The 25,477-nt window shown below is 41.4% G+C and overlaps 1 protein-coding gene across 3 annotated transcripts in view; it reads left to right on the top strand.

Moving 5' to 3' along the window:
• The window catches only part of LOC108920937 (copine-8), a 50,091-nt gene that overhangs the window by 9,624 nt on the left and 14,990 nt on the right, over positions 1-25,477 (top strand). For 2 of the 3 annotated variants that reach the window (XM_018730061.1, XM_018730062.2), the window contains exons 2-12: positions 3,384-3,424; positions 6,401-6,504; positions 10,144-10,183; positions 12,362-12,438; positions 17,292-17,355; positions 17,970-18,073; positions 19,327-19,431; positions 21,972-22,013; positions 22,288-22,363; positions 23,203-23,256; positions 23,896-23,957. In XM_018730061.1, coding sequence (XP_018585577.1) covers positions 17,979-18,073; positions 19,327-19,431; positions 21,972-22,013; positions 22,288-22,363; positions 23,203-23,256; positions 23,896-23,957 — 434 coding nt within the window. In that variant the 5' untranslated portion in view covers positions 3,384-3,424; positions 6,401-6,504; positions 10,144-10,183; ... (1 more) ...; positions 17,292-17,355; positions 17,970-17,978. Of the gene's footprint in view, positions 1-3,383; positions 3,425-5,869; positions 5,917-6,400; positions 6,505-10,143; positions 10,184-12,361; positions 12,439-17,291; positions 17,356-17,969; positions 18,074-19,326; positions 19,432-21,971; positions 22,014-22,287; positions 22,364-23,202; positions 23,257-23,895; positions 23,958-25,477 lie in introns of all 3 variants that reach the window. The other variant, XM_018730060.1, reaches the window with a different exon arrangement.

Genomic DNA, 25,477 nt, shown 5'->3' with positions numbered 1-25,477 from the left:
CTCTTTGTGCTGTCTTTTTTGCTGTTCTTCCTTCACCCCTCACCCTGTTCTGTTTCTCTCTCTCTCTCTCACACACACACACACACTCACTCCCCCTTCCCTGCCTTCTCTGTTCAGGCTTATCCTTGCTCACAGATCATTGCCCACCTGGACAAAAATAACCTGGTTTAAGTCTTCTAGAGTCTGCAGCATCTAATTAGCAACATCCTCCCTGCCGGTGCCATTGTCAGTCCATGCTGAAAAGACATTGACAGGTTATTTTTCAGACATGCAAAATACAGTCAGGGTTTTCTGGTCACCTGAGGGCTGACAAACTATTTTTTGTTGATGAAGCTTTTTTGTATCCTAACCTTGTTGTCATAGCAATGCGTCTCATAACCACGTGGCTCATGAACCATCATGGAAACGGAAAAAAAAAAACAGAAAAGTTGATGTTCATAAAAATCATTTGGCAGGAGTAAATAAAACTGTGATGAGGGTTAATGGGGGGAAAATGAAAGCTATTCTGTTGGTGTTTACAGTATGCCATTAGTGCCACTGCTCCAAGCTGGAAAGAAATCATGGAGAGCGGGGTTAACAGAAACTGTATTCCAATTCAGCTACTACCCCATTGACCCCCGTTGCCAAGGTAACTGTTGTTCTAGCCCACAGCTGGATTGTTTGAGTCCAACTGGGACAGGCAACCAGAGATGTTGCATGTTGACACATCAGTGGCAGACTTGAATGGACCTTTAAATGGAATTTAAGCCAAGTAGGTGCTGGCAATTGTGTGATTTCAGGTCAGAAATGAGAATAAGTTACTGATTCATCATCTGCTTCTGTCATCTGTTGTCCTGTCCTGTCCTGTCCTGTCCTCCATTCTCTGGACATGCAACAAATGCTGACGGAAAAGCTTTTATCGATGATTTATTGATTATTCTCCGTGCAAGTTGGAAATTAGTATTATGACATGTGACTTTCGACAACCTGTCTTTGAAGCACCTGTCCCATCAATCTTGTTATATTACGTTATATTATCAAGTCCTGATGTGAGGTCCTAACGTCTCGGGACGATCACTTCATCTGCTGTATGGTAACACGGTAACATTGGCTGGCTGCAAAACACCCATATTTCTTATTGACTCATTCAGTCTGTGTATTAGGGATTGCATTTCATTTGTAAAAATGTTTTATGTGGAGAATATTTCCTATGCGATTCCATTCAAGTTTCTTTTCATTTACAATAACTAACGAGTAAAACATGAGTGTTCAGTATGCAGTAATAGAAAGGCAACAGAAAGCCGGTTTAGAAATGAAAGTGAAAATAATAGTGTAACATGAAAATATAATACTGCACTGTATTTGTATTGTTGTTACTCTAGTACTATTTTAAAATGAATAAGGCATGAAATTAATTAAAGAATTGAACAGCCCAATTGTACAACTGAACACTCATGTTTGCTATTTGTTTAAATGTTTGCATGTCCTTATAGGGGAATATAATACAGTATTGGGAGGTTTACGACTTTTGATGAAACTTAAAATAAAGTCGCCAGAGCAGAAAGCCGTCGTAAGTCGAGGATTGCCTGTAGTTAGTTTCAGCGAATTATCTTTATTTTTCCTGTTCATGTCAAAACAGAATGTCATTGCTTGTTGCCTGTTCCTTCTGCTATCCCCTGTCAAGAAGGCAGGCTGTCACTGTGGCGACATCAGTGATGTTGGACGTGCCTTCTCTCAATCTCTCTTGTGATGGGACTCCTTTGGCGGGGGGGAGAAAGAAAAGAAAAGGTTCTCTCTGTTTCACATTTCAAAGTGTGTTTTGTAACAAACTGCTGTGGTCCTCCAATTTCACAAGTTGAGCAAGGGCATTAGGTTATTTTCACTAACTCTGCTTCAGGTTGGGCTAAACGGGAATAGCGGTCGGTTTCCACAGGAATTCCGGAGCTGTAACTGGCTCTGAACAATACTGGTGAAATTTCTAAAAAGACACGTGGGCTGGCAATCTTTGCGGGCAAAAAAAACACAAAGCGCTTCAAATCCTCTCTTTCCTCGCTGAAGCCCTTTTCACTGGGAATCTAATGACCAGGTGCTGGCGTTGAAGCAAAACAGTTAATACATTCCTGTCATAATTGTGTCATCAGTGAATAATTTCAAAGAGCAGCTGCACATTTGAGCCATTCAGGCACAACCGGAAATACATACAGCTAAACTCTGGCCAAATTTGTTTTTCTCTCTGTAGATCCTTTCATCTTACTCTGGATGCAAAAGCACAGTAAGATCCAGTCATTTAATTTCACTTTACTGTTTTGCTGTGTATTTACCAAAGGAGCCTTTTTTTTTCTATACTAGAACGTCCAATTCCAGGTGGAAGACCTCTGTTTCTTCAGAAAGGGCAAAAACCTACTGTAAAATTATAGTAACCAGTGAGTTTTATAGCATGTACAAGTGGTAACAGTGAGTGTCTGGGGAACAGTGCACACCTTTCTGAAATGCTGCTGAAAAGGGGTTCAGAGGACATTTTACGTGAGTCTTGTGCACAGTGGAAGGAAGTGCTACACAGGCCCCTGGGATCTGGTGTATAATTGATGTTGGTTATCTGGGAAGCACAGTGTCCTTTTGCACACAGACGCATATCAGGACAGGTTTGTCGCTGGGTAGTATGTCTGTTCCATGTAAGCACAGGTAGGGACAGGATTGTCGCTGGTTAGAACTCACTTTGTTCCCTCCAGACACAGGTCAGAACAGCAGGTGGTCATCACCTGGCTTTGTAAACCTGTAACATCATGCTGTGTGCCAAAGTGTCCCTGGTCCGCTGTTGATGGGAAGGCAACAAAGGCTTCACAGACTGCATCTCCGCTGTAGCACAGCCAGTCATTTATTTAACTCAATAATGAAAGCTGAAAATACTCTCTTGATTGGGTGTTTCAGGAACAAGCCCTACAAAATGAACAGTATTTAATAATCCTCAGAAATTTCATTCCAGAAGCTTCTTTTTTTTTTTTTTTTTTTTTTTTTTTTTTTTAAAATAACACATCAGGCATCTTAGAAATGTAAAGTAAGCACTTGTTGGGGGGGCTGTGCCTTATATTAGTAGGATTTTTATGATTGTAGCTTAGAGGGGCTGTCAGATTTAATGAATGAACCTGTTGTGCGTGTGTGTGTTTGTGAATAAGAGATGCCCATAACTTGCTTCCCCAAAGCACAGGTCACACAGAACACTTCATAATCTTTCCTGGCTGAATGGGCTTAGTTGAAAAATGACCCATAAAGCAGCCATCTATGTCTTCATCATCAACTAAGTTTAAAGAGATGTTTCTGGAATACAAATGCAATTCAGATTTGTTATGAACATGCCACAAAAAAATGTTACAGTAAATGCTAACATCTTAATTTGTGTCTTGCAGAAACCTACTGGACAGGGACACTTTTTCCAAGTCTGACCCAAGTAAGTTTGGCTTTCTTCGAAGTCTCAATTTGTCTACTGTATTGCACATATCACTTGAGTTTCGTTTTTGTTGTCGTCGTGTGACATTTACTCCGGCATCCCAACCACCGTAGGACATTGTCTTCCAGTGTGCCGGTTGTTAACGGACAGGTGATATCGTGCCATATTCATGCTGGAGAACCTTGCACTGGAATGGGTGGCAGGAGCTGCTCCTGAGCCAGTTCTGGTCTGCGTGTTTTATCATGAGCTCAACAGCATCCTCACCTGAACTGATCTCCACCAGCATGAGATAGCAGTGTATGTAGGCTCACGTTCTGTCTTAAAATGAATCACTGAAGCTCATCCCTTGGTCCCTTTTCACTCTGACTGCCTGAAGTTTGCCTGCAGCCCAAGTGACTAATCTCCATTTATATGTGGTAAGGATTCAGACCCAAAAAATAAGTCAACTGATGTTGAAGTTGCTGTTCACCCGTAATAGAAATTGTAATGAAATAATTTATGGTATTCTACTTCTCAAACAGAAGCAAAAAAAGAAAGGCAGATGATCCCTCTTTCAGCTTCTGCTGTAATGGGCCTGATCTGCTGCTTCACTTGGACTAGCCTTCCAGTTGCTTTCCTTTGATAAATGCATATACTTGTTCCACAAAAATAACATTAGGGTATTTCAGAGATGGATGCTTTTCTGGTTTCTAACAGTCAGACTTTGAGGCTCTATGAATCTGAGATCCCAGGTTGTTCTTCCTGGATATGTAAACCTATAAACAGCATTGCTTTAATATAGGAGTTGGCACAAATCAGCAAAATGCAATCACTGTGAAGAAGTAGAGGGCATTATGTGGAGTGTAACACCAGGTAGTTACTACAAGATTTTGAAAGTCCTGTCCCTGAACAGCCTATATCCTTTAATGAGGCTTTCTCCTATATTTCTGGACTTGACATCCTGATGTAGTACACACTTACTGATTTGGCACATATGGACAATCTCACATTATAAAATCTGGTAATGGCATAGTCGTAAAGGAACCTCTGTCCTCTGCTAAGCTTGTATTTAAAGTAATGCGAGAAGTAACATGGTGACCCAGTAGCAATTCAGAATATATCGCAGCTCTAAAGGGAGATGGACAGTCAGCAAGTAGCAAATACTACTGTTGAGTGTGCAAAGGCATCAGCAGAAGAACCACGGAAGAGGAGAGGCTGAGAGTGGAAATGATGATGTTTGAGAAGATGCTGGTAACATTTCTGCTTGTTCTGCAGAGAGATTTTACAATAACACAGTCAGCAACTTCAAATTCCATCACTATTATTCTGAGAGCTAAGGCTAAACTGTAATGCCAGCTCACCTTTAAAACGTGTGTTGCTGTCCTGTTCTTATTTACTTTTTTTTTTTTTTTTTTTATTAACTTGAACATAATCAACTGCCTTGGGGACTAGTTTGGAAGACCTGCAGTGTTGTTCCTGACCTGATATTGTAAAGCCAATGTGCTGGTCAGTAAAACCAGATTTACTGTTGAAAATCTGTCTGGGGCTGAAGTGGCTTTGTGTTTGTCTGGTCTAATGGAATGTGTAAGTTCTCATATGTGGAGCAACAGCACCAGTTTTTGCTGGAGGTAGCACTGCACCAAGTTTTGTCTCAGTTGTGAAACTTCCCACTTCTCCAGGTTCAAAACATCATAAAAAAGTCAGTTGTGTGTGTTCAGTTGTTTGTTGTTTAGTGTCATTTGGTGATTTTTTTTTTTTTTTTTTTTTTGACTTTTGTCTCATTTGTTTACATAACCCCATAGTCTTGTCACGGTGCCCACATCCCAACCCTTCATGCATGATGTTCCCAAGAAACCTCTGGCTTCAGTATCATTCAGCTGGAGGAGAAATGAGTTTCTGAAGGGGATACCCTGGAATAAAACTAGTTTCTTGTGAGGAGTTTGTAAAACTTAAGTCCCCATTGTTTCCACTTATAATGTAGAAAGAAATACACAAACAGTACTGATTGATTACGCATCATTGTGCAATTAATCAGTAGGCAGTTGTAACTTATGGTCCAGTATTGTCTTTTTTAAATGCGTTTTCTTGACCCTGTTTTAGTCTCATGGTTTCTTCATTTCTGTTTTTCTTTCAGGCCTTGTTTCCACTTGTCTATGTTTCTGCCTTTCTTGCTATTCATGTTCTCCAGTAGCCTTGCATGAATTTCTGTAAGTTTTCTGTTTTCTTCACTGTACACCTTCACCTTCATGAAGATGTCTGCTTCGTTTCTGTCTTTTCTCAAAGACTTTTTGGGGGGTGGGGAATGTATTCATGTGTGTCCCTAGTTGGTATATTTAAAATTTTAAATGAATAGATTTCTGTAGGTGCTTGGGCTAAGGTGTTCGGTGCTGATAATGATCAATCCTTTTTGTAATTAAGTTTTCTGTGAGCCGCATTGACTATGCTTGTCTGCCCCATCTTTGACAGTTTGTGTGCTGTACACTCAAGCAATCGGCAACAAAGAATGGCGAGAAGTAAGTGTGGGGTTTCACATGGTAACTCCAGTCCAGAGATATTTTATAGGACACGATAGGATAGTACTGTATTGGTGCCTTAAGGGAAATTAGTACATGGCATCTCAACATAACACATGTAATCCTATCTTTGCTTATATTATCATTTTGTATTGATGGGCTCTGTACAAAGTATTTTTTCTTGTTTTCATAATAAACTATACTGCCTTTTGACAAGCCATACCTTACAAAATCCATGTTGACTTTTATGAAAAATATTAAAACAATCAATAGGAATTTATTCAGAATGCTAATCTGAGTTCCATAAAGCCATCCTTATTATGGTTCCATTTGAACTTTTGTATCACAGCTTATTCAGTCAATACTGTCCTACAAACGATAATCAGAACAGAGCCGTCAAATGACTTCAAATCCTTGGGCTGAGCATTAAGTCAAATGTTTTCTAGTCTCATTTTCTGTTCTCACCCAATTCATCTACTTACAGTTTGGAAGGACAGAAGTCATTGACAACACTCTGAACCCTGACTTTGTACGAAAATTCATCCTGGACTATTTCTTTGAGGAGAGACAGAACCTGCGCTTTGATCTGTAAGTAATGCTTAACGTGCACATGCCAAAACGTGAATGTGTGACGCCACATATAGGTTTTCATGCCTGACTGTTATAGTTTGTGTTTAGATCTGCACGGACAGGTAAGATTTCACGTTTGCATGGTCACAATGGCAGGTTGAGATTCACAGTTTGTCGCTGTTGCCACAAGAGACTAAGCCCTAGAAGTTAAACCAGATTGCTTAATGTTATTTGAAATGAGCAGCCCCTTTCCTCCTCCTTACAGGAACAATTTAACCTTTATACTTAATGTGAGCATTGAAGGGTGTGCCACCACACCCCATTCAGGACACTTATCAACCTGGAAAGGTTAAAATGACAAACTGCACTCTATTCAATTACATCAGAATTGCTTCTGGCCAGGGCAGCACAGTGGGGCTGCAGGTAGTGCTGCTGCCTCACATCACCTGTGCTGTGTGATTCAGCATAGGTTTGAATCTGGCTCAGTTGGTGGAGAGTTTGGTTTTTTTATCCTTGTCTGTGTGCGTTTCCTCCAGATGTTCTCGTTTTCTCCCACAGTCCAAAGATGTGTTTGAGGTGTTTTGGTGTTCAGGTCTACTCGGACTTAGCTAAGCAGTTAGCAAAAGTGAGGCATCTGTGGCTGCTAAAAAGATATGCTGTGGCTGTGCTTAATGATGCATGTGAAGAAACAGCCACCAGGTGGTATTTTTCAAAAAGCATGCATTTCTAACTGTTGGTAGTCCACATGCCATGAAAACAAGCAAACTTAAAACCTGAATGTGACTGAACAGTGAAAGTCCCTTTTAAAGCAGCGTGACAGATTCTTAGATTGCTGTTGTGCCTGATAGGATATTGTTTGTTGTTTAATCATTTTAGTTCAATTCTTATTTTGTAAAGGCATTCCCTGCAAACTACAGGCAGTCCCCGAGTTACGAATGTCCGACTTACGTACAACTCGTAGTTACGAGCCACCCCCTTACTGACCGGAAGTTTGTTTTTTGTCACCCTTAAGTAACAATCAAATAAAAACTTTTTAATTAAGCCTATTGTATAAAAAATTCAACTTACATACAATGCTTTGTAATAACAAACAGGCGCTATTTTGTGACACGCATCAAAACAACATGTGTCTACAGCTGTTCATCAGCTTGTGGACGGGGCACGTGAGCCCAAGGTAGGACCACGTTGCTGTTAACGGTGACTCGTCTGTTACTGTATTTGGCTTTGATATTTTTTTTTTTTTTTTTTTTTTTTTGCTTTTACCCTCCTAATCATGGCACCAAAGTGCAAATGTGATGCAAGTGATGGTGATGCATCCAAGAAAAGGAAAATGATCACTAAAGTGGAAATAATAAAGCGATCGGAAGAAGGTGAAACACCAACTAACACCGGAAAAGCAAAGTTTCTTTAATGTTTTTCATGCATGCGCACAAACAAATACTCTCTCTTTTGCTCTCTCACTTTCTGCTATAAATACTGCAGTTCTCACAACCACACCTGCAACTCAACCAGCAGCTTCAGTCACAGCACTTGCCTATGAAAGACACTTCTCAGCCTCTTCCCAGTTGCGGAATCTCACTCCAGACAACTGCCCCCTCTGCGTTCTCAAACCTACCTCACTTTGCTCTTCCAAGTCCTTTCTCTAATTGTTCCCCAGTCCTGTTTCGCATCTCTTTGATAACAACCGTCCGCCTTGTCCCACGACCCCGATTTCGGATCCTCACCTCTGTTCAGTTCGTCGACCGACCATTCGTCCATCCCCGACCACAAGAACACGTATAGTCCTTTGAGTCTGAATAAACAATCCTGCACTTGGGTCCAGCCTCCTCCGTGTCCTCTGTTCATCATGACAGTAGTAACATTTATTGTTATTGCTTTCTATGTCTCGCTATTAAAAATACTGTAGTTACATTTATTATTATTACATTGTATTGTTGTTGTTATTATTACTGTATTGTTATATTAAAGATGTTTTAGTGTATCCGGAAGTGTTTCTTTAATGTTTTTTATGCACGGAAAGGTACACAGTCTATTATATACTAAGACAAACATTTGACCAACTGATGTTAGATATCCACCATACCTAACTGTTACATCGAAATCTGACTTGAAGACAGACTGAGGACACGGAACTTATTCGTAATCTGAGGACTGCCTGTAACCACAGAAAGCAGATGCTGGCTGATGTTGGTCTTTCTATAGATGTGTGGTCTCTTATGTTTACTGTATAGACATATTCCTCTGAGACCATCATGTTTCCTTACAGGGCGGAGATGACAGAAAGGCATGAATAAAGGACAGCCTAAAAATAGCAGGAAGGGACTAGTGCTGCCTGAGCAGGCAGAGGAAGGGTGAATGGTTCTGCACTGGGGAGCTGAGTCCCCACAGGCTCCCGGCTGTGTGTGGGCCAGCATCATGCCATATTACAATCCGTGGTGAAGGCTGGGCTCTGCTCTCATCCTAGAGTCTGTCAGTGGCTTTGACACACCCTCCTCTCTCTCCTTGTTTGTGTTTGTGTGTGTACTCATGTGAGTATTTTTCTCTCTCTCCCGTACCCATTCTGTCACAAGACCACAGCATCAGGCCATGTGTGCTTGTTCAGTGTTACTTCTCGACAGGGCTGTTTGATGCTATTAGAAAGTGTTAGAAATGATAGATACGCTGCAGTGGGTTTTTTCTGCTTCTGAGCTTGAAAATACAGTTTTTCTATGATTAGCTTGTCTACATTTCTGCTTGCTTGGTCTCTATGTAATTACTGTACAAACAAAAAAACTGAAAAGGAGACACAAAAGGTATACTTTACATTTTGCTTGTGTGTTTGTATTACTTATAATAGTGCCTATAAATGAATGCATCTTTGTGAGAACAGAAGGTGTTTCCTGGCTGCGGCCTGATTCGCGGCCTGATTTGTCAGTGTTGTCGGAACACCTTGTCATTTCCTGTCATGTTGTTATGTAGCCTCCTGGCTGCCCTTTGGGGTGCCTTGGGGCTTGTTTTGTGAAGTCAACTTATGTTTTTGTGTACATGTTTTGCTAACCTTGAGGGGACATCTTAGTGTATAAATGTTCAATGATGGTAAATTCTAAAAAGTAGACCGCATGAAAACAACTTCTGACAGAACAAATTTTTGAAAGTAGCGAGCTTTTTAGATATCTGTCTGTCCATCCATCTGTATTAAAACAAACATACTGCTTTTAGACATTTGTTTTGTAGGTTCTGGACAAAAAATAAATTGAACATTAGTGCCCGACTTCAAAGTGTTTTTTTCTTTTATATCGCTTTGTGTTTTGATGTATTGTAATCAAGAATCATTTGTTTAATTTAGAGCCAATGTGAAGTCCAACAATAGGAAAACAAATACGTATGCAACTGGGTACATGTGTTCATGCTCACGTACATGAATGAATGAAGTGAGCTTGACCAGAGGTGCAGGGCCCACCTGTGTCCCATTGGCTTGTGACATGTTACATAATAAGCTCTCTACATGTTTGAATCTACCGACTCCATTTGGAATGAAAGGTAAAGCACACTCTTAAGCCTTTTAGACATCAGCAGCGTGCTCCAAAAAGCCGGCTCCTGCTCATGTGGCTGGAGGGGTGGTAACGCATGCAAGGGACTGGGGCAAAGCTACCAATTTTTGATTTCCTCTTTCCCCAGATACGATGTGGACTCGAAGAGTGCCAACCTGTCGAAACATGTAAGTTGTCTTACTGTCACTATCATTAACCAGTTTGCTCCTGTCTCTTGTAAGGGACCTTTTAGCCTAAGAGTAACGTGTTATTGTTTTATTGTTTGTAACAGGAATATGTAAAAAGGGCAATATTGCTGTGAATAAAGGCCTCTATTTAAAATGTCTGATAACCCTGTAATTTCTTTGTGAGGCAGCACAGCTATTCCTTGAATCCAGTTGTCATTAATTATCTTGGTAAATAAAAATAAACTCACTCAGTCTGAAACCGCTTGTCCCAAGTCGGGTCGCGGCAAACCGGAGCCTAACCCAGCAACACAGGGCACAGGGCTAGAGGACACCCCCAAGACAGGACGCCAGTCCATCGCAGGGCACCCCAAGCAGGACTTGAACCCCAGACTCACTGGAGAGCAGGACCCAGTCAATCCTGTTGCGCCACCGGGTCCCCTGAAAATAAACTAATCAGTTATATTAAGAGATTATACTGGTGCCACTCAAGAGTCATTGCTTACCAATACCCATCAAATGGGCTGCATGTCTCTCACCATTACAATTCTTTTTAGGATTAGGGTTAGTTCCTGTAATTACTAGTCACTGATTCAGAACATGAAAAATGGACAGACAAAAATCACAATGAATTACAGATCACTTATGATTTATTCAGTATGAACACAACTTACAGTATTACAATGCAGTGCCTTTATTGATCTCTTTGGCTTGATTTCAAATAACTTGCTGAGCACTGTTAAAACAAAAAAGGTGTATAATGCTTACTCATCCTGTACGGTACAAATGTATTTGATCATTGAAAACAAATCTTTTTTAATATGTTTGTAGAAATTACAGTACTCTTTTTAATAACTGGTACAGAACAACAAGAAGCCATGAACATGGTTTTACTTTAATTTTCTACAGTGGAATTGCCATGCTTCTCAGAGTGTCCATAATGAACATGGGTTGCCATATTCATTGCAAAAACATTTTAACTGTTAACAACATGGTTTTCCCCCCTCTAAGCACACAGTGAGTAAGGTCAGCAGTATTGCTTGTGGAAAAAGCCCTAACTCCATTCAAAAAACTATCAAGACAATAAAAACCACGACTTGTTTGTCATGGAGCACAGTAATCTCCCCACATGGTTCTGAAGAGCTAAAGTAGACAGGCACTGTTTTATTAATCATTTTATGTAGCCTATGTTCTATTTTTATGTGGACAGGATCTGTGTCATGTGTTCCTCATTAGGATGTAAACGTGGTCACGAGCAGCCCAAAATACTGCAATAACAATTTTTTATTTCATGATTCAGCCTAGGCAGAGATCGCTGCAAACACAAGCATAGCTTGATGTACACTTTGACCTGTCAGTCTGCTCCCTATATTTGTCACTGGCTGTGTTCAGCGCACCCTTTGGTAGATGTGTTTGCCTACGTCTCCTGGTCAAGTGAGTGTCCTGCAAATAAATGGCTGAGGACTGGTGCTCAGTGCTCCATCCAGGCTGAGCGACTCCCCCTTCGTACCTCATTACTGTCAAACCATAACTGTGGCTGTGCTCAGAAACCCACCTCGCCTCATTGCCTTCATACCAAAGGCATTGCACCGTGGACTCATGGCCACTTTCCCTTATGTTTACCCATGCGGCGGTAACAGTTCCCCCAGCAAACAGCTCCGATAAGTAGGCTTATGTACACATGGGTAGCTGGCTGGGGGCGGGGGTTTGGCAAGCCGGGGTTTTAGAGCTCCCACCTAGTAAAGGAAAAATGTTAACTGCTCGTGCTCTGGACTCTCAGTTCCTTTGGAGCATTTAGGTGCAGTTCTGTCTGACTGTTTGGTTCACATGTGGCTTTGGAACAGTCCCAACATCCTGCCATGACTGAATTTAGTGGTTCTCTAGAGAATGTGGTACTAATCTCATTGCAGATGTTTAATGTTTTGGTCATAAAGCTTAAAATCTAATAGCCCCAATAGTTGTGTTTTGGTGGCTACTCACATCAGATACTTAAACAGCTCACTACCTGCAGAGATCATAAGACAGAGTAGTAGGCAGAGCTTGTGTCCTTAAAACTGATTTTAAAATTGCAAAAATTCTGTTTGCAAGAAAGAAACTAACAGGGAACTTTGTTAAGAAGAGAAATGAGGAAAAACAGAGTCAACCCAGATCTCTGACTGACTGGTGCCTCTCTTGTTGCAGGACTTCCTGGGCCAGGCATTTTGCACCCTGGGGGAGGTGGTGGGTTCCTTGGGGAGCCGCTTGGAAAAGCCCCTTGTGTACGTAAAAGCTTCTTCTTTGACTACCACAACTCAACACGTGCAAGTTTGTGCCCTTAATGTGTGTAAATCCCTAATGGAAATAAGTGTAAAAAAAGTGCAAGGCACTTTTTGAATGACTGAGCAAGGAATGAGATGGAGACTAAACAACTGCTTGGTGTTGGTGGGTCTCTTTGCACTTCAGTTTACTGAAGTTTTCACTCTACAAACAGAACTACAGGAATAGGTCAAGTTAAACTACTCAGTCATTAGTTAACGTGTAGTAGATAAGATATTTTTCAGGTTCTCTGCCTGAGCTTTGCTGGGTGTGTCACTAATACTGCTAGTACCTTGACTGTTGCAATCATAAAGGTGTGAACCAGTTGTCGAGGGAGCCGTGGAATAGCCACCCAAAACTTGTGAGTGGAGCATCTCTTCTATTTTCATGTTGAGGTTGCAGCCTCGTGTTGCTCCACACAGTGTGTGAACCATTGCTGGGTGTGATATCTCTGTTCTGAGGGAACTTCCACACATCTTTACCTGTTAATGATCCTTTTCTGATGAGCATAGCAGGTGGGCCTGTGATGCTGGGAGACCACTGACACATGGTGGGATCCTCTTTGACCCCCCTCTGGTATTCACTAGTTAGTCTATTCTTAAACAGATTTTTTTTGCACCCAAGCCGGCTGACTCATTTTTATTTCCTTTATTGGTATAGATTGTCATAGACAAACAGTTTGTTTTTGAGTGTTTTAATTATTCAAGTTTGACTGTGAAGGCATGATTCCCAGTGACACGGGAACTGCTATTGCAGTGAAACTACTGAGCAGTCAGTCACAGGCACTTACAACTTTATTATCTGCACAATTATACAAACATATTCTTTTTTTTCTTTTATATTTATTTAGGAGTATGTGAAACTTTTGGGGGGAGTGGGGGGGGTGCGGTGGGTTTGCCTGGTGCCCGCTGTGTGGCGGGTCTGGAGTGCGAGTCCTGCTTGGGGTGCCTTACGATGGACTGGCATCCCGTACAGGGTGTATCCCCTCCCCCTTTAGCCTTGTGCCCTGTGTTTCCGGGATAGGCTGCAGCTTGCCGCAGCCCTGCTCGGGACAAGCGGTTGCTGACATTGGTTGGTTAAAACTTTTGGATGTAGCTATAGTAAATAAAAATACTTTGTAAGATGTTTTGATTTTTAAAGTTTTATTCATTTTAATGTACAATAATTTAAAAGGAATTTTAAATGACTGAAAATTTGCTTTGAAGGAAGACAAGTCTGCTCTCTTGTAGTTTCTGTCCCTTGCCCTGTGGCAGACAGAAATTTTAGGAAAGAGAATAGTGAAGAAAATCCCATTAAAAATAAATAAATGGAATTTTTTTTTTTGTCTTTGAATACATAACTGGAATGTTTGTAACATGAAAAGTCAGCGCAGTTGCATTAATTTTGATCTCCAGCTCAACACAGTGCTTATACTTTAGTTTCTTTTACTCTTGGAAAGCATAGATTTTCTTTTAAGGTTTCCTGGCATGTGGATTTGGCGTTTTAGGCAAAATCGATTTTCTAAGTGAAAAGATTTATCTGAATGATCTTGACTGGGATTATACAAGTATACAAGTGGCTGACTGGAGAAAATGTATCTAAATGGTGATACAGTGCAGTTAAGTAACACCATTCCATTATGTAATATTTTCAAAAGTACCTAATAGAAAGGCACACACACCTTTAGTGAAATCCAGTTAAATAAATCTCCAGTGAGATTTCTTCTTTTCATCCCCTTACAACTCTTGTTAACCAGCACTGTACTGTACATCATCTCCTAATGCTTAGAAAACTGTGTTGAATATCACGGTCAGGTATCTAGTTTGCCAGCTGACTGTAAAACATGCACAAAAAATGGCGGAAGGAATACTTTGTCGTACTCTTTACATCAACGCACTCTTAGATCTGAGAGTTGAGTGGATGTTTGCTGCTACAGGTGGTCCCCAGTTTACAATGGTTCGACTGACGATTTTTTGCCTTTATGATGGTGACCTGGCAATAGACATTCAGTAGAAACCGTACTTTGAATTTGGAATTTTTCCCGGTCAAGCGGCACGCAGTGCGATACTCTCTCGCGATGCTGGGCAGCAGCAGCGATCCGCATCTCCCAGTCTGTCACACGGAGGTGTGTATTAGGTGTATTAAATCCATTTTCGACTTACGATATTTCTGACTTCCGATGGGTATCGCAGAAAGTAACCCCATCATAAATAGGGACCACCTGTACAGCAGAGTGGGCGCAATGTCGCTGCTGTAGTTTGATATTTCCGGCATCTGTCAGTACTCCCTAGCTGCAGAGAGCATAAATGAGCCGTCTGTTTTCATGGGAAAGAAGTACAGTGTGTTTTAATCATAATTACTGTGGTCTCCTTGTCTGCATGTTGAGGTAATTAAAACTGATACCTATACTGGCACTTAATTTCTTCTGAAGACACTGATTGCAAATCATTGCACCTTGATTAGGTGTTTTAGAGTGGAAGAGCTTTGTTTGAGCCATGAGGTCATTCCAGACAAGCCCTTGCAGGCTGATGCATACATGATCGCATTGTGCTGCTGCGCGTTGACCTAACAATGACGGAATGTATTGTTCAGCAGTGGGGGTGATTAACAGGGTCATCGTGGGCGTTGCGCCACAGGAGGTTTGGATACACGTAGTGGCATACGCCACTGTGGTCGCGTGACTCCACAGCGCTGCTGTCACAGATCGGCAGCTGAGCTGTGCTGCAGAGCTTCTGGAAAGTCTTGCAGTCAGTGAAGCGTGCCATCACCATGCTGATCACAGCCAAGTGGGCCTGAGCGACAAAAACCCATCACACATGCTGCAGCTACCTGAGGGATTTATCCTGAGCAGATCCTCTTACACTGATGCTCTGTAAATCATGTGTTGTTCTTTTGTGCATATAGAGTACAGATGGTCCCTGATTTGCGTTGGGGTTATATTCCACGAAACCCATCAGAAATTGAAAATATTGTAAGTCGAAAATGCATTTAATACACCTAACCTACCGAACATCATAGCCTAGCATACGTATGATGGCCATTACGGGGCTTGCTTTCTTCATGCTGGGCAATTATCTTGAGTTTCTCCTCAAGAGTAATTGCCCTCCTATTCTTCTCCCTCACTAGTGGCAGGAGACACACATGGGCGTTTCTGTGACATTATGGATGCACAAAACACAACCGTGTGACAGACTGGGAGATGCGGATTGCTGCCACTACCCAGCATCGCGAGAGAGTATCGCCCCGCATATCGCTTGCCCAGGAAAATATCAAAATTCAAAGTACGGTTTCTACTGAATGTCTATCACCAGCTCAATATTGTAAAGTTGAAAAAATGGTTAAGTCGATCCATCGTAAATCGAGGACCATCTGTACATACATACCCTGTAGATATAATGAAGAAGTGGGTAGACGGGCATCACGTTAACTGAACAGGTGATCTAAATAGTAAGCTGTAAGAACCTTTTATTAATAGCAAGCGATGTAGTCATGCCTTGCTGCATTTGGGCGTGGGAGAAGAGTGAGGTGAAAATGTGTACTTTCTCTGCCTCCATGCATGATGGCATCTTAAGAGGCGTGAACTTATCACAAGCCATTCTCAGTCTAGGTACCCCCTGTTTGTAACCTATTCTTGGAAACAATATTATTTGCCCTTTTCTTCACTGCTGCATTTCCACCTTTATCGTTTTCACTCATACCACCCAGCTGGGAGGGAGGTAACATCGTGGGCTAGTCTGATCGTGGAAAGGGTTGTTAAAGGGTTGAACATGTTGTGTAGGGATAGTTTGCCAGCATCTTGATTACTGCTACTTGCTGCTGAGGATGTAGAAAGCCCCACAGGTGGGCACCAGGCTGCGATCAAGGTTCTACATACATGAGACACAGTATATGTTCTTTGGTTTATGCACTGTATTCTGCTGCTGTTTTGATTGTGGATTCCTGCAAACAGAAAGCCTCAAGATTTTGTAAGCCCAAAAAAATTCCATCTGCTTTCCACAATATTTTTTTAAAGTAGAGATTTTACTCTGGGATATCAAAAGACTGATTATGACTATGAATCCAATTTTGTCAAGCCTGAATAAAGATTGACCCAGAATAATCTCCTCGGGCTACAGATATCCATGTAATGAGTCGAGGGCTGTAGTGATTTCCATCTTACAATTAGTCATTTGCCTCTCTTAACTGGAACGCTCTAAACTTAATCTCCCTCATAACTGCTTAGTGGCCAATGATGGATCCTTAGTTAATTTCATGCATTAAAAAGGGAAATAGAAGTCTCTCAGAAAAGCCAGCCTTACATTCCTGCCTGGACTTTTGTGTCTGCTGCAGATAGGTATGCTTATTTTGGGTCTTTTAGAAAAACACTTTTAGTTGTTTAATTTCCATAGATAGAAGATTGTGGCACATTTAAACAGACCGCTTTCTGTGGACACTTGTTTCATCCTCTGCTTTTCACTGTTGAGCTATGACCCCTGTCTATTCTGTTTGTAATGTCTGTTGCGATTGATTTATTGAATGAAATTGACAAAAATGTTGCAGTTGCTTTCCTTAGTATAATGATTTTCAGAAGAGTTCAGTGAACTGGAGCCAGGATGCACATAATGTGTAGTGGAAGATTTTTTTTTTTTTTTTTCCCCTCCTTTCTTTCTTTCAATTAAAGGTCCTTTAATGGTGTTGTTCACCTGTTTGCTGTGTGCATCTGTGTGCTTTAATGCCTGTTTGCTGTTTTGTTGTTCCAGTCCCATATTTAATGTTTTCTTTGTCCCAAAACAGTTATCAGCCATCACGTGAGCAGCCGTCATTTGTCTGACGTGCTTTTTGAAATTATCATTGACAGGGGCATTCCAGGGAAGAAGTGTGGGACCATTATTGTGAAAGTAGAAGAGCTGGGAAACTGCAGGGTGAGTTTCTGTTGTCCTTGTCTCTGTATGTTGAGAATTCAGCCATTTACCCTATTGGTTTGGTGCCACACTGTTGTGTTCTACAGGGGAAAGTTTCCAACCTGCAGTTTCCTCCTGCTAGTTGGGTCCCTTCCCCATACATATGCCTCTTCCTCGTTATCCTACAGAACAGCACTATAACTTTTCTTCTTGGGCCAGAAGGAGTCCAGCTGCCATATGGACAATGACCTACCCAACCACACAATACACTAGGAATTGATTACCACTTTGCTTATTTGCCAGAATGGAAATCAGTAGCTGCAAGCCCAAAAGGACAGCCCTAGTCATAATGCCCCAATGGGGAGGACAGTTCCTCTGGGCCTGGCTCATATTCCTACCACATGCTAGTAGAGTTTGGTGCTCTATTTCCTCAAGCTTAACTGCTGAGAACCTAAAGAACCTGCTGAATCATTTGTGAACTTGATGGTCATGGACTTGGGAGCCTGCAATATGACAAGCTAAATATTGAATCATACCAATACTGAACAAAAGACATGTTTCCTCTTCAGGCTGAACAATGCTGTTCTGTCAGTGTCCCATCTGAACTGAGCAATCTGCATGTCTTCATCCCCTAGGAGTCAGTGATGATGCAGTTTTGTGGGAACAAACTAGACAAGAAAGACTTCTTTGGGAAATCGGATCCTTTTCTCGTCTTCCATCGAAGCAATGAGGATGGCACGTAAGTACCTCTCATGGCACTGATTAGCTGTGAACTTTTGGTCTTCCATAATCCTGAAGGCAATTAAGTTTATTCAATCTGACCAATTATGGGGACCTGAGGAATTTTCCTAACTGCAGTGGAGTTGACCTTCTTTAATCATACTGCTGTGTGCCAAACTGCTCTTTTTGTCACTCTGTTCAGTGCAGTGCATCTACTTCAGCTAATGACAGATAATAATATATACATGGCTTTTGATGTATTACTCTAGTCTCTCCTTCCCTTGCTTTTGTTATTAATGAAATAGATTTTTTCGTTTTTGTCTGAACACTTAGTTCTTCACCTAGCTTTTCTCCATCAGATAAGCTTCATGAATTTTTGGGTTTAATAAGATCTGTCCAAATGCAGGCTTCTGCTTTTCATATTTTCCTCAATGTAAAATGTTTTATGCATGGTAGATTGACTGAAGAGGAATATTTCATTAACTCCCCATGCTGCTGAAGTTTTTACCTTAAGATAACATTTGATTTAGTCAAAATGATGTATCAGAAGATACTAATTGCAGTTTTCATTTTGGAAACCCTGTTTTTGTGCACTTGTTGATATATGACAGACGTGATTTTAAAACATCACTGAAAAACTAGAGCGAAGATAATGTATGCTAATGTATGATTAAAACAGAGTGCATTTGTCATGTTATATAATGTCAGGCAATAAGGCACATTCTGGGGCCTCCTCTCGAGTCAAGACCAGGCCTGGGAGAGAGAAATGAGAGGAGTCATTAAATTTTTATCATTTCTCCGTTTCGCCCAAAGTGCTTCCCGAAATCCCCGTTTATGCTGCTTTGGCATCTCACGACTGCAGGACAAAAATTCCCCATAGTACCAGGAGAACTTTTAAATGGGGGTGCTGTTGGTTAAAGTTCATTTCCTCCTGGAAGTAAATGTTCCCAGTATGCGGTGTGGGCCTTACTCCGTTCCCTCTATAGCTGACTCACAGTCCCAGTCTGCATTTGGCCTAGAGGCAGCAGGAACTTTCTCTAAAGCACAGAGGACCAGGGCACTGTCCATTACACTCACAGCGCAAGATACTCCATGTTGATTTACAGCCATTCCAGTCACTGTCTAGATATTATTCAGCCAGGTTTCTTTTTTCAAAGTAAATTTAATACTCAGGGACGTTAGAAATACTGAACAGGTAAGAAGTGGCTTTTCTTTAAAATGTACCCATTGATGAGCCAGAAAATGAAATCTGTCAGCACTTTGTGTTTACAGGTTCACAATCTGCCACAAGACTGAGGTGGTGAAGAACACATTGAACCCTGTCTGGCAGGCCTTCAAGATTCCAGTGAGGGCCCTGTGTAATGGTGACTATGACAGGTGAGGGAAGAATATAGTAAGGAGAGTGGTGCTCCGCAGTTTAGGAATTTTCAGAGCAGAGAAATGTGCTATTGCACTATGATAAATCAAGCTGCATTTAAAAAGGTTTTAAAGAAGGCATAAAACCCCAAGGTTCTTATTGGCTGTAAAACCTTTAAAAAGTGCTTTGACATACCTTATGAGCAATGGCATGGTAGAAGGGGGCGTGGTGGCGCAGTGACGCAGTGGGTTGGATTGGGTCCTGCTGTCCGGTGGGTCTGGGGTTCGAGTCCCGCTTGGGGTGCCTTGCGATGGACTGGCGTCCTGTCCTGGATGTGTCCCCTCCCCCTCCAGCCTTTTGCCCTGTGTTGCCGGGTTAGGCTCCGGTTCCCTGCGACCCCGTATGAGACAAGTGGTTTCAGGTGATATGTGGGTGCAGTGGTGTGGTGGCCCAGCGGGTAACACACATACCTAGTATGAGCTCCATGTTTTGGCATAGGTCTGAATCTGGTTTAAGGTGTAAAAAATCTACATTTTTCTCTATGTGTTCACAATTAAAAAATATGTGCAGGGTGAAAATACTAGGATAGCTGGTAGTGTAGTGGTTACAGCTAGTGCCTTTGAATCTGAAGGTTGCAGGTTCAATCCCACTGCCAGCTATAGTATTGTTGAGCTAGGTAGTTACCCTTAATTGTGCTGGTAAAATTACCGAACTGTATAAATGGGTAAATACTTGTAAAATTAATACTTTAAGTTGCTTTGGACAGAAATGTCAGTTAGATAGATAAATAAATGTGAACTGTGTGAAAGAAGGCAGTAGTAAACCATGCCTGTACCCCCTTCACCAGGGAAACCAAAAGTGGCTACCATGAGATGATGGGGCTTACCTTATCAGATAAGTATTCTGTATGAGTAGTAATACCTCATATACAAGAATCTCCTACAGAATACATGCCATGATTAGTTGTGACTGGTTTTGGATAATTTTTTGGGCCAATTAGTGACAGGTGGCAGTCGCGTATATCCTGTAATTAATTTGTCCCAGTGTGGAAGTAATCATTTTTAAAGATCCATAGCCCCCACATAGGGCAAGCAGGAACAGGCGTGGTTCTCCCAAGACACTCTAAGCACCTGTCAGCATGGCTGTCAGGCTTGTTAAGCAGCAATAAGGGCCTGCCGCTGCTGCTATTGTGTCACTCTGTGCAGGGACAAGTTCCCCGGGACAATTAGAGTGTTATCTGTGATTAGAGGTGTGTTACAGTGAAAGTGGGGGGTGGTGTGAAAACGGCTGCTGGGCCCTGGGTCTGGAGATAAGAGAGGTTCTTTCACATGATAGAGGGATTCAGCAATTCCACGGTGGATGGGGGTTGGGGATGCCTCTCCATAGATGCCAACACTGCTTGACTAGTCCTGTCACAGCACACTGGCCTCACGGGGATTGTAACACTGAGTCCAGTGTCAGACTGGCCTTTTCACAGCGCTCTTGTGATGTCCAGAAATTATATCTTAAATTACTTTCAGTCGAAAACATTGCCAAAATATTATGTCACCCAGCATACAGTAGGTAAACTTTAATTGAAATTTGTTTTTGTTTTTTTTTTGTTTTTTTTTTTTTTCAAACTTGGATCTGGTGGCTGCCAGTTTGCTGGAGCTCACTGGGCTGAGCTTTTGAAATGAAATATTTCCAGATTCACACTTGTGAATCACAGTGTATCTGTTTACCATCTGCCCACTGTCCTCTGCAGTTTATTTTTTCCTTTGCTTTTACGTAAAAGTATGGGCACCCGGCTAATTGTGCTGTACATATTTAGTGCTTTGCGGTACCTTGGAGACGGCCCTGTGCATCAAACTATCACCAGTTCCTGAAACTCCAGTCAGGGATTACACAACACTTTTTCCTGCCCAGTTCCTGCTGGGACCCTTATGAGATGCACTTGCTGCCCGTCAGGGTTGATATTCTCTTGGAGTCACTTGCCATGATAACTGCGCTGTGTTTGTTATAGGGTTGAAAGTTCAGCTGCCTGTGTGACCGCATTCTTAATTTCCCATAGTGGTACAGAGAGTTCAGCATCATTTCAGGCATTTTTTAAATACTCAAACTGATATTCCAGAGAAGGGCCCATGTACCTGGTGACTTCACTTAAATTAAAAGTAATTCAGTTAAGCTCAGTGTGCCTCCCTTCCACTACATTTGATCTCAATTCTGATTCAAAAATTTCTGCTGATAGAATCGTGGGCAGCATGGATGGCCATCGAGTTGTTCTTATCTTCATGAAACTATAGTGCTATGATCAGAACTATATGAGAGACAAGCTTATCGTGAAAATGCAGAGAGCTTCCTTGTTAACTCTCAGAATATGGTGATAGCTTTTGGTGCAATTGTCTGCTTTTTTTTTGTTCGCGCTGAAATGCTATTGATGCAGTCTACATATGTCAAAAAAACTACCTCCATGATTCTTGGAGAAATACAACCACTAGTACAACTGAAATAGGCAAATTAGCCTGGTTCATATTGTGTTTGTCTGATTGCTGACTTTGATCCTGCTTACTGTATTCTGTAGAGCCATCAAGATTGAGGTATACGACTGGGATCGCGATGGCAGGTAAGGCAGTCTGCACTATTTCTTTCCATCACCTGAATCTCAAGTGACAAATGAGCAGTGACATTGTCATGAGAGCAGTGAACGAGAAAATCACCCGCCAATCACTGATTATACAGCAGGTGCTGTCTGCAGGTGCTTTGATTTTTTTTTTTTTTTAGCAGGCGTTTGTATGGAATTGTCACCTTTGAAAGTAAAACATATTTGGCAATACCCAGTGTGGTTCGACAAAAAATGTGGCCTGCGCTCATATATGTGTATGTGTACGTGTTTCCAGCCATGACTTCATCGGAGAGTTCAGCACAAGTTACAGGGAGCTATCCCGCGGCCAATCCCAATTCAACGTGTATGAGGTGAGAGGCTCATGTACCAGGGGCATGCACGTCAACCTGAGATCCTGTCAGTGGTATCAATCACAAATAAACTAACATGTGCCTGCAGAAATGTGTACACACACACCCAGAAATGTAAACACAGGGGCACATGTACACAGGAAGACACACACGCACGGACAAACAGCTGGTGTCATCAGAGGTTATTTAGAAACAGATTGAGAGAATAAGATGAAGGCTTACTGATAGGACATCTCATCTCTTCTGGAAGGTAAACAAGTGGTTGTTAATTAAGGAGGAGACATTCAGGCATTATTTTCAGCAGCTTATGTTTAAGTAATGAGGGCACATACTGTCAAAAACCTTTGCGTTGAACTACCAAAATCCTCACACTGGGAAAGGTGCAAAATAATGCACACCTGCAAATGTGTTTTTCCCACTTCTAACAGTTTAGCCAGTTGCTCTCTTAAACACACAGACACACCCTCACCTACACAGAAACACACACCTACACATATTTTGAACAGAGCTGGTCTAACACCCTCCCACAGAATGCTGTGCGTAAATGCCAATATTTTGGACAGCATTTTTACAGATTATACCACAGGGGAGCCTCAGGAAGTGTTGTCCTTCCTTTACCAGTTCAATCTGAGCTGAATCTGCAGTACTTTAACAGGCAACACTTTTGGATTGGGAGAGTGTGACAGGGACATTATGATGAGTAAAAAAGAAGCATGGATAAGGCTCCAAACTGTGACTTTTGCATATAAATGAACAGATTTAGTTTGGAATAATGTAATACGGGCCACTTCGGCTACTTTCTCACCTTGAAAAGGCCTAATGTTCACTGTTTCCCTTAGGTGCTCAACCCCAAGAAGAAAGGGAAGAAGAAAAAATACATGAACTCTGGAACAGTGAGTTTATGGAATAACTTTCTTTTCTAACTATTTCTGTATGACTTTTCACAGTGTAGGGTCGGTTTGCCTTGCCTGAAATGTTGCTTGCTCTGTTTTTATAAAATTTTTGGCTTTATGTTTTGTTATTTTCTTTGTTAATTTTGTGGTGCAAGGCAGACTGGTTATGTCTCTTAGATTTCATGTTATAAGTAGTTAAATAAGAGATACTTAGACACACCTCATGTATGGCATACAGGATTGATAATGTGTTTATTATCCTCCCAGTTTTATCAACTGATCGCTTGGTGCTGAAATTTCTTTTTGTTCTGTGTTTGATATATATATACAATGACAAACTGTTCTTGCCTCAGAAACTAAAGCAGAGATCTGTAGTTGAAGGTGGGTGATATTGTTCCTCTTGTAACTCTAAGATTTGTATTTCTGTTTGAGTTACCTAAACACATTTAGTTTGACAATGTGTTGCACGTATTAATTCAATGTTTTATTTTTTTTTCTTTGAAAAGGAGTTGCACAGTACCCCTGAATGGAATGTATGAATGGAAAATATTATGTAGTCTTTCCTTGTAGAAATAAGGTTTACAGCTTCAGTGAACTGGTTGCACTGATGCACAGTAACTTCTTGTGTTATTCCATTAGGTCACCCTGTTATCGTTCCTTGTTGACACTGAGGTCACTTTCCTTGACTACATTAAAGGCGGGTAAGTGTGAAATACAGTCTTTCCAGCCTAACTGGTCACTGCAGAAACTTATTTAATGGCAGGGTTGGATTTATGGCCTGGATGAAGTAGAATCGGGTCTGTATGCTGGAGTTCTAGGTCTGCTCTTGGTAATTACTGTACAGCCGAACATTTGAGCCTAAGTAGATTGTCATTAATTTCTCACTGGCTGACAGCCCTGTGGAACTGTGGTCAGCTCTGAATCAGACCAGTGTTGATTTACACCTGAAAATTTCCATATGAAGCAAATGAGCTCAGCTGAGGGTCTCTGGGAATGAGGAGGACTCCTGTTCTTCAGTAACAGGCCTTCATCATGGGCCCAGCCAAGCACTGAGAAGGGCTAATATATTTTCATTAAATCATGAGAAAGCCGCCCCTGTCGTTCTTTAGTCAAAAAAAAAAAATCTTTCCTAAAATAGTTAGTGTAGTGGGCGAGACAGTTTGACATGCAGTCAAAGTCATGCAGCGAGGCAGCGAAAGTCTCTGATGTACGTTGTGAGTTGGTGTGATGTTTAACTCTACTTAGCCCTGTTAATTCTTTACTGGGTCTCCAGCAATTTTTTCCATCACACACTATATTTGTCTTTAGCTTATAATGTGAAGGTAATTTTTCTAGCACAAGAATGAGGATGGGCTTTTAGCTGGTTAGAGGCTGTCAGCTCAGAATGTATAGCAAATAGGTCACCTTTTGCTGAGTGTCCATTGGGTGAAGGCGCACGGTGGTAATCTGAGGTGTGATGTCCAGTCACTTCTAGATATGGTGTGTATCAGATGGAATACTAGCAACTTAAAGGAGCATCAAAAATACTAAATGGCACAATGTTTCCCAGTTGAAGGTCACGGGACAGAAATACAAAAAACGAATTGTAGTTTCTTGGGTACGGTGTATGTAATTTTAGGAGCCAAAATTTGTCAGCTGTATTGCATCAGAGTTGGAATAATTTATTCAGCATGTTTTTCAAGAGAGGAATAATTGCTGAATCCAGTTACGTTAGTACAGTTCACTGATTTATGTAGCTTGTGTGAATACACACCACCTAAACACATACATATAGGTTAGTGTGGGTTATAGCCGTATCAGACTCTATAAGTGTTTGTCATTTATTGATGCCCTTACAGCCAGGTTTTAAGCTTGTACAGGAAGTGCAGTTAACAGCATTTGTCCTTCATTCTAACCTGCTTTCTCAATTGGCTAGTGGAACACATCATCCCAAACCATAAATCGTTCCTTCTCTAACACATATTTCCACATTTATCTATAGCCCGTAGATTCACCTTGGGTGTATTTTGTCAAAGTCATTGTGAAGGCTTGTGATCTGTTTTTTTCAGCGTTCCTTTGTTGTGGCCAATGCTCTGTCGTCGAAGTATGAAAGTTGCACATTTGAAAATGATATCCAATGGGACATCTTTTGTATGGCAAGACCTGGTTGGATATTTTTGACCAACAGTGGTGCATACACAAGCATACATTGAGCGCAACATACACTTGAATCAGCATTGCT

The sequence above is a fragment of the Scleropages formosus genome, chromosome 21, assembly GCF_900964775.1.
Source record: "Scleropages formosus chromosome 21, fSclFor1.1, whole genome shotgun sequence".
Lineage (NCBI taxonomy): Eukaryota > Metazoa > Chordata > Actinopteri > Osteoglossiformes > Osteoglossidae > Scleropages > Scleropages formosus.
Note: the sequence above shows the minus strand (reverse complement) of the source record. Positions and strands in the feature narration are given on the sequence as shown.